General features: G+C 48.5%; 1 protein-coding gene across 2 annotated transcripts in view; it reads right to left on the reverse strand.

The window, feature by feature from the left end:
• LOC121533778 (adhesion G-protein coupled receptor D2) overlaps positions 1-13,587 on the reverse strand; it is a 178,647-nt gene that overhangs the window by 114,197 nt on the left and 50,863 nt on the right. For both annotated transcript variants that reach the window (XM_041840017.2, XM_041840018.2), the window contains exons 9-10: positions 12,932-13,075; positions 138-243 (exon numbers count right to left, since the gene is read on the reverse strand). In XM_041840017.2, coding sequence (XP_041695951.1) covers positions 138-243; positions 12,932-13,075 — 250 coding nt within the window. The remainder of the gene's footprint in view (positions 1-137; positions 244-12,931; positions 13,076-13,587) is intronic.

Here is a 13,587-nt window from a genome sequence, read left to right on the forward strand (position 1 = left end):
AGGAGTAGCATTTTAATTCCCCAAAAGATCTGGAGGTTCTGAAGAGTTGACTATAATTATGTCAAAGCATTGTCCTTCATTGTATTGGATGACATTCTCTACTAATATGTCAAATTGGAGGTGTAAGGAAACCAGACCTTGTGTTTTCATTCTGGTCTTCTGGAGAAGTGTTCAGCTCCATCCTAGACTGGATCTCCATGAGATGGCTGTAGTACGTATGGATGAACATTACTTCCTTGTGACCTGCCAAACAAAATGGGTGATAAAAGAAATGTCATCATAAAATACATCACTGACGCGAGTGTTAGTTAAATTAGTTTCCCGCTATTCCCGTTCAAACCGGAAGTGCTATTTAAAAGCATATAATACCAGTGGGGGAAAAAATGATTATACCACTGTGAAAAAAATAATAAAAATATTATTGGGTTAATACAGTCTAGTGAAAATTACATTCGTTGTAGCCTAGCTTTGACTGAACGATGCAGCTTGGTCTTTTTCTCTCCCCTTGTTAATGGCTATCGGGAGAATTTGGGAAGGTTGTGGCTGTTTTTACTTTGCTTATTGTGGTGATTTTGTTAGAGAGAACATATCTGATTTTCCGCTAATCAAACAGATAAACTGTAATGGAGATTCAGCACCATGGATAGCACTACGGTTGATCAATTGGCCGCACATCTAAACCCGCCGCGAATCATGTGGCATTCTAAGGTATGCTATATTTTACATAAAAGCTAACATTTATTTGTTGCATTCATTATCATTCGTTAGCCTAAAAATCAACGATAGGCCAATTTCTAGCAATAAAGTATATGATCATCTCTGAAGGTTTTAAAATGTTTATTTAGTCACAGCATAAAATTAATGAAATGTGAGCTCTTGGCTACACAAAAGTAGACTATATAATAAAATTCAATAAACAAGTGAAGACCCAGCCATTATTCTTTTACATTATTACTTTTATTCAGGACAGAAAAACAAACATTTTCATAAAACTTGCTTCTTCAATTTGAGTTCATTAAAAGACCCCCGGTTTTCGCATTATTTTTCAACATGGAAAACAGACTTGGTCAGAAACAGAGTAGGCCTAACTATAATTGTAAGTAGGCCTAACTGTAATTGTAGCGGACTGATTCTCAAGACCCAGCCAAACAAATGTAGAATAACATTCTACACACAAACTTAGGCTATAGGCTATGTAAAATAACCTGGTAACCCTACCCTGTAGCAAACAAAAAAATAATTTGCATAGGCTATAGGCCGTACCTGTTTAACTTAAAAAAATTCTGCTGAAGTGGGCTCTCAAAAAGCACAGTGCATCAATACTTCCCAGACTCAGGCGGTATCTGATCTTCGTCACAAATTGGCCACAGACTGAGAAAGCACTCTTGGCCGCCACGGAGGTGGCCTAGATCGTGGCTATCGTGACCGGTTGTTTGTTGCTTCAAACAGGCTGAATTCCTTTACAGGATTTTCAGCGGCTTTTGCATTCGGCCTTGTTGGCATTCATTTTTGTAAAGCTTTGCCACACAGACAAAACAAATTGAATTAATAAAAGCAGGTAGGCCTATGAGAAGGCTGTAATTGTGGCGTTCCTGCTTGTGGGCATTCCTGCATCTGCAGGAACCCCTCTTTATACTTCTATTGGTCCATTTTTAAGCTAGGCCTCCGGTAGGCAGAGGGAGGCGGGTGCGCTCCTGTACAGTAGGTGGCGGTAATGCACCGTAACGTTGGATGCCAACCGTCAATAAACCCCACAGAAGATGAGTCGGGAGTGACACCGGTAGACAGTGTCCTTCGCCCCCCAGAAAACTCAGATAATAATTTTATTCCCTTTGGACCCACATTTTAATTGTATAGACAATCAGGGGAAATCCAAAATATCAAAAGTGTCACACAAGCATGAAGATGGCGTGCTCGAGGGGGGGCGTTCATGCAGGAACCAATCGGATGCTTGAGGGGGGGGTCGTTCATGCAGGAACCAATGGGATGCTCGGGCTACAATCACACACTATTGAGGCTTACCGGTAGCTCAAAAGTTGGAGCCAATTTTGTTACCGTACTAACTGCATTTCAAGGTCGGGTGAACAGTTTCAGCATAAACAATGCGTGAGCTTTGAATTTATGGTGACTTTGTGTAAGTAAATACGGTAGTCTACAACAACACACACACACCCTGAGCATTGATTATTAATCATGCAGATAGAAGAGCAGAGAAGGCTGTATGAAGACAGATTTAGACATTGCATATAATTTAACAGTTCCATTTCACGTCATGCTGCTCATAGAAATTACTTATTATAATTTACCGGTTTCTCACAATTATTTATCCTGGGAAAAGGGAGTGCGTTTGGGTTAGGAAATCCCAGTAAATTGGTTCTCGCCATTAACATTAGAACCACCCTAGGCCAACGGCCACTGACATTTGATTTTGTAAATAAAATAAAAACGCCCCCAAAAAATCCCATGTCCTGCTCCTTACCTGAATTTTCCTAAATGTTTGTATTTTACACTGCACATTTGTCAGAATTTTGAAATCACAAACAAAAAAGTATTTAGAGCCTTTTTACACTCAACAAAAATATAAATGCAACATGCAACAATTTCTAAGTGTAGCTCAGTTGGTAGAGCATGGCGTTTGCAATGCCAGGGTTGTCGGTTCTTTTCCCACGGGGGACCAATATGAAAAAATAAATAAAATGTACGCACTCATTAACTGTAAGTCGCTCTGGATAAGAGCTTCTGCTAAATGACTAAAATTTAAATTAAAATGTTACTGAGTTACAGTTCATATAAGGAAATCAGTTAATTGAAATAAATAAATTAGACCCTAATCACAACCGCAGACCACGTGTAGTCACGCCAGCCCAGGACCTCCACATCCGGCTTCTTCACCTGCGGGATTGTCACGCCCTGACATAGAGTTCGCTAGTTGGTTTGGTCAGGGTGTGAATATCTATGTATGTGTATTTCTATGTGGACATTCTATGTTTGGTATTTCTATGTTGGCAGGGTGTGGTTCCCAATCAGAGGCAGCTGTCGATCGTTGTCTCTGATTGGGGATCATACTTAGGTAGCCATTTTGCCTACCTATGTTGTGGGATCTTGACTCTTGTTTGTGTGTAGCCATTGTGAGCTTCACGTTACGTTGCTTTTGTTGTTTTGTCGTGTGTTATATTAGTGAATAAACATGTATGAATTCCACGCTGCGCCTTGGTCCAATCCTGTATTCAACGAACGTGACAGAAGATCCCACCACCAACGGACCAAGCAGCGTGGCCAGGAAAAGGAGGAAACCTGGACATGGGAGGAGATCCAGGATGGTATGGATCGCCTTCCTTGGGAGCAAACAAGGCAGCGAGGGAGAAAAGACGGCGACTCCAAAATGTGAAACGACGAAGGAGACCCGAGAGGCAACCCCAAGAAAAAAAAATTGGGGGCACACGGGGTGGTCGACGAAGCAGCAGGAGGCCATGAAAGGGCTGACTGTAGAGGAGGCCGCTATTTTAGAGGTCCTCCAAGACCTGCGGATCAGTAGTTTGAGAGAGGAGGCCACCACATTACGGGGGCTGATAGCGAGGATAGAGCAGGAGAGCTCCCTTCAAAAGGAGGCGCTGCAGGAGGCCCTTAGGGAGAAGGAATTAGTGGATGCACGGAGAGAGGAGCTGCACCGGTGTCCAGTCCAGCTCCGGTCAGCTGCTCCACTCCAGTGCCAGAGCAGTCCGCTCCACCGGTGCCCAGTCCTGCTCCGGTCAGCTGCTCCACTCCAGTGCCAGAGCAGTCCGCTCCACCGGTGCCCAGTCCAGCTCCGGTCAGCTGCTCCACTCCAGTGCCAGAGCAGTCCACTCCACCGGTGCACAGGCCAGCTCTGGTCAGTGGCTCCACTCCAGTGCCAGAGCAGTCCGCTCTACCGGTGCCTAGTCCAGCCCCGGTCAGCTGCTCCAGTCCAGAGCCAGAGCAGTCCGCTCCACCGGGGTCCAGTTCAGCTCCGGTCAGCGGCTACACTCCAGAACAAGACAGCAACCCCTCTCCAGGGTCGGGGCCTCCCACACCAGGGTCCAGACAGGGCTTGGTGCATCGCGGGGGGATTTCCGGTCCAGGCCCAGACGTCAGCCCCTCTCCAGGGTTGGGGTCTCCCACACCAGGGCCCAGACAGGGCTTGGTGCTTCGTGGGAGGACTGAGAGGGGAAGCATCGCGCCGAGATCCAGACCGGACCAGCGGTGCAACGGGGAGGCAGTAAGGGAGAGGACGTCATGCCCGGAGCCGGAGCCGCCACCAAGGCTAGATGCCCACCCGGACCCTCCCCTGTTAAGTTAGGTTTTGCGGCCGGAGTCCGCACCTTTGGGGGGGTACTGTCACACCCTGACATAGAGTTCGCTAGTTGGTTTGGTCAGAGTGTGAATATCTATGTATGTGTATTTCTATGTGGACATTCTATGTTTGGTATTTCTATGTTGGCCGGGTGTGGTTCTCAATCAGAGGCAGCTGTCGATCGTTGTCTCTGATTGGGGATCTTGACTCTTGTTGGTAGCCATTGTGAGCGTCACGTTACGTTGCTTTTGTTGTTTTGTCGTGTGTTATCTTAGTGAATAAACATGTATGCATTCCACGCTGCGCCTTGGTCCAATCCTGTATTCAACGAACGTGACAGGGATCGTCTGAGGGAACCCCTCTTTTGTCTGAATTTTTGTCACATGACTGCCCCTGCGCAGGTGAAGAAGCCGGATGTGGAGGTCCTGGGCTGGCGTGGCTACACGTGGTCTGCGGTTGTGAGGCAGGTTGGACGTACTGCCAAATTCCCTAAAACAACTTATGGTAAAGAAATTAACATTTAATTATCTGGCAACAGCTCTGGTGGACATTCCTGCACTCAGCATGGCAATTGCACGCTCCCTCAAAACTTGAGACATCTGTGGCATTGTGTTGTGTGACTTAATGGCACATTTTAGAGTGGCCTTATATTGTCCCCAGCACAAGGTGCACCTGCGTAATGATCATGCTATTTAATCAGCTTCTTGATATGCCACACCTGTCAGGTGGATGGATTAACTTGGCAAAGGAGAAATGCTCACTAACAGGGATGTTAACAAATTTGTGCACAAAATCTGAGCAAAATAAGCTTTTTGTGTGTACGGAACATTTCTGGGATCTTCATGATACATGGGACCAACACTTTACATGTTGTGTTTATATTTTTGTTCAGTATATCTGTTTTTTTTCACACCTATTCCCAACTTAACCCGCCAAGACAATGTGCTAACGCGTCTCTCACTCTTCACTGAATGAATGACAAATGGATGATTTGGCGATGCTTCATAATTGAATTTAAATTAGGCCTAACTGAAAGATAAGGATGGTGAAGAGGTTGGTTTAATTTAGAAAGACAATAGTGTAATGATGAGTTTGTGTTATGCCTATTTATCAGCAGCAAATCATTTGATAGTGCGCCTTGGGGGTTGTTACCATTCTCTTTTACATTTTACTTTGTAAAAATACGCTGTTATGGGACCGTTTTATTTACTATAACTCTATTACTAATCAAATGTATTGTAAGGGAAACGAAAACATGCTATGTGTTGCAGTAGGCCTTTAGAATAATGCAAAACATATCCTTGACTCCAGCCAAGTTGATGAGCGGGAAACAAACGATGCCAGTCAGCCTGAACAGCCGGCCCATCAAATCTACAACTAAACTATACCGAAACTAATTTCACACATCATATGAGTTAGCCTATAGACAAGATCAAATTCACAATAATCTGATGAGTGACAATATTAGGCCTATCAGTTGTCAAAGTTGTACAGGAAGAGATGGGCGCATCTTGTAATTTAGAGATGCAGGGAAAGGAGCATCACTTTATCAAATCGTTCTTACGAGTCACTTGCAGGTAAAACATTTTGATTTCTATATAGTATCAGAAAGAGCATATTTTGCACTTTCTATGACACTTACCTTTGTCAAATAACTCAAAATTCAAGAGGTGCAGCTCTATTTCCAAATGTAACTTTTTCCAAGAATATCCGTGCTGTCCACATTCAGCACATGACCACTCACACCGCAGCATTGATCTAGCTACTAAGCAAAAACTAGTAACATAATAAATGTAAATTTTAAATGTGCTATTCTGTCGTCAATGGATGAATGGGCGAAAGAAACCAGATAGAAAAAAATGGTGCATGTGACTTCAATGAACTGAATGATGAGGAGGGTGAAGAGGGTGATTGAATTTGATTGATCTGAATGATGAGGGTGAAGAGGATGATTGAATTTAGAACAGTGTATTGATGAAGAATTGTGGGCGGTCTAATTATTTTATTATAAAAGGCTGGAAAAGGTATATAATTTCCCCTCAGAGATTCAAATCAGACACTGAGTACAACATACAATGTGTGTAGTTCAAAACGGCAAGCCAAACCAAACGAATGGACGCACTGACAGCATTGCAAATACTGCAGAATTTAGATTTGGAGTCGGATAGAGGATCAGATATTGAGCTTGAAATTGACGTTGCTGATGAAGAGTCTTCATCTGATTCTGATGTTGACTTCGAGCCTCCGCCTCCGATGACTGAGCCTCACTGCAGAAAAACCAGAACAGAGCCAACTGAGATGGTGATCCCAACTGCCACGGTGAGACAGGAGTCTGGGAGGGATGGCACGGTTTGGGTAGAAAAGAGTGACGAGTTTGTGACATGCAGATGTCGCAGCACATCAGAGATTGTACTGTTGCTCATTTGCAAAGAAAAAGAAAGAGTATGTGGGACATGTCTATGGATGAACTCTAAGCATTTATTGCACTCTTGTATGTCCGCGGGGCGTACGGCGGAAAGAGCATGGATGTAGAGTAATTTTGGTCTGATAGGTATGGAGTGGACTTTATCCGAGAGACCATGCCACGCAACCTATACAGAGAGGTGCATACAAAACAAGGCCCATTTAAACTGTGTGCAGTGCAACCAATTTGTTTGTGGGGCTTTCTTACACAAAGCCTCGAAGCTGTGTGCTGACTGTGGACAGAAGCATAAAGAGAAGACGAGATTGATTCATGCGTAAGGGCACAATACAGTGTCCGATACAATCAACAAGTTAGTGTTTTTATATCTTGTCATGAATAAACAGTATTTCCTCAAATATGTATTTATGCAATTCATCCTTTACAATCCTCATGCACTGGTGCTTTTGTTTAGGAATACGACAAATAATTTCACCTGTGCACCTGGCTGGTTATATTTGTATTACCTTTTTCGTTTCTACTTTCTCAAAAGAAGCTGTAACTGGACTTTATTAATTACTGTAACTCTATTACTAATCAAATCTACAAATAAAGTTAATCAAATGGAATACACTATAATGTTTTTATTGTAAGGGAAACAAAAATAGGCTATATGTCACGGTTTCGGCCGAGGCTGCCTCTCTCCCTTGTTCGGGCAGGCTTCGGCGTTCGTCGTCTCCGGAATTCTAGCTGCCACCGCTAGATGTTTCATGTTCGTTTGCTTTTGTCTGTTTGTTTACACACCTGTTTCTGTTTTGACGTATTAGTGTCCTATAAGTTTCTCGTTGTGTTTGTCTAGTGTTGTGTGTGATTGTTTCCGTCAGTGTTGTGTTTTGCTCGGTTGAGCGTATTGTCTCCACTGTGCTGGAGCTTATTTTTGCACTTGTGTGTGCACCGTTACATTTTGTCGCACCTGTTAGTGCGCATTTACCTTTCGCCTTCGTGCGGGTTTTGCTGTCGGGCTTAGTTGTCCTGTTGCCTGTGTTGGGCCAGTATACAGCCTTTGGAACATTCAGTCTGCGTCCTGCGTTTGATTCCTACACTACACCTACAACACGCCCTGACAGAATCACACACCCCAACAATGGAATCAGCAGGAGCCGAAGCAGCCCAGACGAGACTGGAAGCCCAGGTTCGGGACCAGCAAGAGCAGCTCCTGCAGATGGGGACCGCCCTGCAGGAGGTGATTACCACACTCCGAGGCTGGGGTTCGCCTCCACCGCCGCCCGCCCTGCCAGCACCATCGGCCAGCCCGCCCATTCCAGCGCCGGAATCTCGAGGAGTCCGACTATCTCTCCCGAGGGCCTACGACGGGACCGCGGCTGGGTGTCAGGGATTCCTGCTCCAGGTAGAGCTATACCTGGCCACAGTGCACCCGGCACCTTCAGGGCATGAGAGCGTGTCCGCCCTGATCTCCTGCCTGGCCGGAAAAGCGTTGGAGTGGGCCAACGCGGAGTGGAGGAAGATCGACGCCACGACGATTACATACACCGAGTTCTCCCGCCGCTTCAGGGCGGTGTTTGACCATCCCCGGAGGGGAAAGCGGCGGGGAGCGTCTGGTCTTCCTCCGGCAGGGGAGGAGAAGTGCCCAGGAATTCGCCGCTCGAATTCCGTTACTCTAGCGGCAGATGCAGGGTGGAATGATCGGGCCCTCATCGATCTATACCGATGCAGCCTACGAGAGGACGTCCGTCGGGAGCTGGCTTGTAGGGACACCAGCCTCACTTTCGACCAGCTGGTTGATATGTCCATCAGGCTGGATACCTTGCTGGCTACCCGCGGACGCCCTGCGGAGGGTCCGTCCATTCCACCCTCCAGCGTCTCCGAGCCTTGTCCTATGGAGCTCTGGGGGCGCTGGCGCTAGAGAGAGGAGGAGTCGGCAGGCTAGGGGGTCCATCCACTGCACCAACTGTGGTCGGGGAGGACACACCGCGGCTAGGTGCTGGGGATGGCCTCCTAGGGGGAGATGACGACAGGTCCCGCACTGGGGATTCCCCTCCAGGTGAGTAGGCGCCCCACTCACCCAGAGCTCACTGTTGCCCATTTTTGTATGCCTGTACGTTTTCCACAGGTAGCACCTCATTCCCAGCATAAGGCGCTGGTAGATTCAGGCGCAGCTGGGAATTTTATTGATAAAAAAGTTTTGTTTAGCGTTAGGGATTCCCCTCATTCCTGTTGATGTTCCTTTTCCCGTTCACGCCCTAGATAGTCGTCCGTTGGGTACGGGCTTAATCAGGAGGTCACGGCGCCACTTAGGATGTGTGCGCAGGGGGGATCATCAGGAGATGATTCAGCTGTTCTGATTGACTCTCCTGCGTATCCGGTGGTGCTGGGCATGCCCTGGTTGAGTACCCATAACCCAGCGATTTCGTGGCAGGAGAGGGCTCTGATGGAGTGGTCTGCTCAGTGTGTGGGTAGGTGTTTGGGCGTTTCCGTGGGGGCTACCTCGGTGGAGAGTCCAAACCAGGTGCCCGCATTGCACGTTCCACCTGAGTATGGGGATTTGGCTATTGCGTTTAGTAAGGCGAGGGCGACGCGGTTGCCACCCCATAGGCAGGGGATTGTGCGATAAACCTCCAGGCAGGAGCTGCGCTCCCACGGAGCCATGTGTATCCTCTGTCTCAGGAGGAGAAGAAAGCTATGGAGATTTACATAGACGAATCGCTGAGACAAGGATACATACGGCTGTCCACTTCCCCGCGTCATCGAGTTTCTTTTTCGTGAAGAAAAAGGATGGTGGTTTGCGTCCGTGCATCGATTACCGTGGTCTCAATCAGATTACGGTGAAGTATAGTTATCCACTCCCGCTGATTGCGACCATGACTGAGTCGTTGCATGGGGCGCGTTTCTTCACGAAATTAGATCTCAGGAGCGCGTACAACTTGGTGCGCATCAGGGAGGGTGATGAATGGAAAACAGCCTTTAGTACCACCTCGGGCCATTACGAGTATCTGGTCATGCCATACGGGTTGATGAACGCTCCATCAGTTTTCCAATCATTTGTGGATGAGATCTTCAGGGACATGCAGGGGCAGGGGGTGGTGGTGTACATTGATGACATTCTCGTGTACTCACCTACCCGTGTCGAGCATGTGGCCCTGGTGCGCAGGGTGTTGCGGAGGCTGGTGGAGCACGACCTGTATGTGAAGGCAGAGAAGTGTCTGTTTTTCCAGGAGTCGGTCTCCTTTTTGGGTTATCAGTTGTCTGCGTCAGGGGTGAAGATGGAGGTAGACCGGGTGTCGGCCGTGCGTAATTGGCAAACACCAACCACTGTGAAGGAGGTGCAGCAGTTTTTGGGGTTTGCAAATTACTACAGGAGGTTTATCCGGGGTTTTGGACAGGTGGCAGCTCCCATCACGTCTCTGTTGAAGGGGGGTCCGGTGCGTCTGCAGTGGTCGGCCGAGGCGGACAGGGCGTTTGGGAGGCTGAAGGACCTGTTTACCTCGGCCCCGGTGCTGGCGCATCCGGATCCCTCTTTGCCGTTCCAAGTAGAGGTGGACGCGTCGGAGGCCGGTTTAGGAGCCGTGCTTTCACAACGGTCTGGCGCGCCACCTAAACTCCGCCCCTGTGCTTTTTATTCTAAGAAGCTCAGTCCGGCGTAGCGGAACTATGACGTAGGGGACAGGGAGCTGTTAGCCGTGGTACAGGCTCTAAAGGTGTGGAGGCACTGGCTTGAGGGGGCTCAACACCCTTTCCTCATTTTGAAGGACCACCGTAACCTGGAGTACATCCGGGCGGCGAGGAGGCTGAACCCTCGCCAGGCAAGATGGAGTATGTTCTTGACCAGGTTTACTTTTAAGATCACGTACATCCCTGGGTCACAGAATGGCAAGGCAGATGCGCTGTCTCGGCGGTATGAGCGGAGGAGAGGTCCGTGGAGCCCACTCCCATACTGCCTGAGTCGTGTCTGGTGGCACCGGTAGTGTGGGAGGTCGATGCTGAACTCGAGCGGGCGTGCGCACCGACCCTAGTCCACCACAGTGCCCGGAGGGTCGGAAGTACGTTCCGCTCGAGGTTCGGGATCGATTGATCTATTGGGCTCACACGTCACCCTCCTCTGGACATCCGGGTATCGGCCGGACAGTGCACTGTCTTAGTGCCAAGTACTGGTGGCCCACGTTGGCAAGGGATGTGAGGGTTTATGTTTCCTCCTGCTCGGTGTGCGCCCAGTGTAAGGCGCCTAGACATCTACCTAGGGGTAAGTTGCTACCCCTGCCCGTTCCACAACGGCCATGGTCCCACCTATCAGTGGACTTTATAACAGACCTTCCCCTCTCCCAAGGGAATACTACCATCCTGGTCGTTGTGGACCCGGTTCTCTAAGGCCTGTCGTTTGCTCCCCATGCCGGGTCTTCCTACGGCCCTGCAAACTGCCGAGGCACTGTTTACCCATGTGTTCCGGCACTACGGGGTACCCGAGGACATTGTGGCTGATCGGGGTCCCCAATTCACCTCCAGAGTCTGGAGAGCGTTTATGGAGCGGTTGGGGGGTCTCGGTGAGCCTCACCTCGGGTTACCACCCGGAGAGCAATGGGCAGGTGGAACGCGTAAACCAGGATGTGGGTAGGTTTCTCAGAACATACTGCCAGGACCGGCCGGAGGAGTGGTCAAGAGTGCGTTCCCTGGGCCGAGATGGCCCAGAATTCCCCTACGCCATTCCTCCACTAACCTAACTCCATTTCAATGTGTGTTAGGTTACCAGCCGGTTCTGGCACCCTGGCAGCAGAGCCAGATCGAGGCTCCTGCGGTGGATGAGTGGGCGCGGCGCTCGGAGGAGACTTGGAACGCTGCACACGTCCACCTGCAGCGGGCCCTCCGACGTCAGAAGGCGAGCGCTGATCTCCACCGCAGTGAGGCACCGGTGTACGCACCTGGTGATAGAGTCTGGCTCTCTACCAGAAACCTGCCCCTCCGCCTGCCCTGTCGGAAACTGGGTCGGCGGTTTGTAGGGCCATTTAAAGTCCTGAGAAGGTTGAACGAGGTATGTTATAGATTACAGCTACCTGTGGAGTATAAGTGTATTAACCCCTCGTTCCATGTGTCCCTTCTCAGGCCGGTGGTAGCGGGCCCACTCCAAGAAGATGAGATCTTGGAGACTCCTCCGCCCCGTTGGACATCGAGGGGCACCGGCGTACTCCGTAAGATCCATCTTGGATTCGAGACGTCGGATGGGGGTCTCCAGTATCTAGTGGAGTGGGAGGGGTACGGTCCGGAGGAGCGGTGCTGGGTGCCGAGGAGAGACGTGTTGGACCCGTCGCTCCTGACGGAGTTCCATCGGAGGCATCCGACGCGCCCTGCGCCGCGTCCCCCTGGTCGTCCCGAGGCCGGAGTCGGCGCGCACGTCTGGAGCCGCGCGTCAAGGGGGGTACTGTCACGGTTTCGGCCGAGGCTGCCTCTCTCCCTTGTTCGGGCAGGCTTCGGCGTTCGTCGTCTCCGGAATTCTAGCTGCCACCGCTAGATGTTTCATGTTCGTTTGCTTTTGTCTGTTTGTTTACACACCTGTTTCTGTTTTGACGTATTAGTGTCCTATAAGTTTCTCGTTGTGTTTGTCTAGTGTTGTGTGTGATTGTTTCCGTCAGTGTTGTGTTTTGCTCGGTTGAGCGTATTGTCTCCACTGTGCTGGAGCTTATTTTTGCACTTGTGTGTGCACCGTTACATTTTGTCGCACCTGTTAGTGCGCATTTACCTTTCGCCTTCGTGCGGGTTTTGCTGTCGGGCTTAGTTGTCCTGTTGCCTGTGTTGGGCCAGTATACAGCCTTTGGAACATTCAGTCTGCGTCCTGCGTTTGATTCCTACACTACACCTACAACACGCCCTGACACTATAGGCCTCCGTTTTTTCTAGGACTTTGTAGAATTATACAAAACATATCCTTGACTCTATCTAAACAAATAACTATTTATTTATTTATTTCCACAAATATTTCTTCATGCAATTAATCCTTTATAATAGTTTATGCTCTATTTATCAAGACTTGGTGCTTATGTTTGCTGCACCTTGCGGGTTGATATGCATCTGATGCATATGCTAAAGTGACGCCTGGCAACGTTCTCTAGTGGGTACTGATTCTAGAGTTAAACCCTAGTGTGAGTGTCTGTGTGTGTGTGTGTGTTTGTGAGCGCTTGCGTGTGTGTGTGTTCATCTGCATGAATGAGTGTTACCCAAGTCGTGTAGTCTCTGGACCTCCGTGTCCGGGATGAGCAGCTCGTCCTGGCCACTACTGCTACTGTGGCCGCCAAAAACTGACGGTTTAAACACACAGCTGCAGCTCATCTGGGACAGCTTCCGTGCCTCCACGTGCACATCTGGGAACAAAGGAAATACAGGGAAATTGGACTCCTATAAAATAATACAGGAACATTACAGAGAAATTGGACTCGTGATAACATATGGAATTGTTTTAAGATGATCATACCAAGGATCATTTATCTATTTGATTTTGAATTTTAGGAACCCTTAAGGTATCAAAAATATATATGTTATATTTTTTTGATGAAACATTGAATTTGGCCTTACTGCTAATAGACCATATAAATGCATTGAATAACAGGGGCGGCAGGTAGCTTAGTGGTTAAGAGCGTTGTGCCAGTAACCGAAAGGTCGCTGGTTCTAATCCCCGAGCCGACTAGGTGAAAAACCTGTCGATGTGCCCTTGAGCAAGGCACTTAACCCTAATTGCTCCTGTAAGTCGCTCTGGATAAGAGCGTCTGCTAAATGACCAATTCATTCATTCAACAGCTTCATACATTGATAAACAGATAGTCCCCCAACAAATCAAAAGGAAGTTTGTTCTGAAGTGTTTGTCCTATATCTGAGA

Source organism: Coregonus clupeaformis, chromosome 20 (assembly GCF_020615455.1).
Source record: "Coregonus clupeaformis isolate EN_2021a chromosome 20, ASM2061545v1, whole genome shotgun sequence".
NCBI lineage: Eukaryota > Metazoa > Chordata > Actinopteri > Salmoniformes > Salmonidae > Coregonus > Coregonus clupeaformis.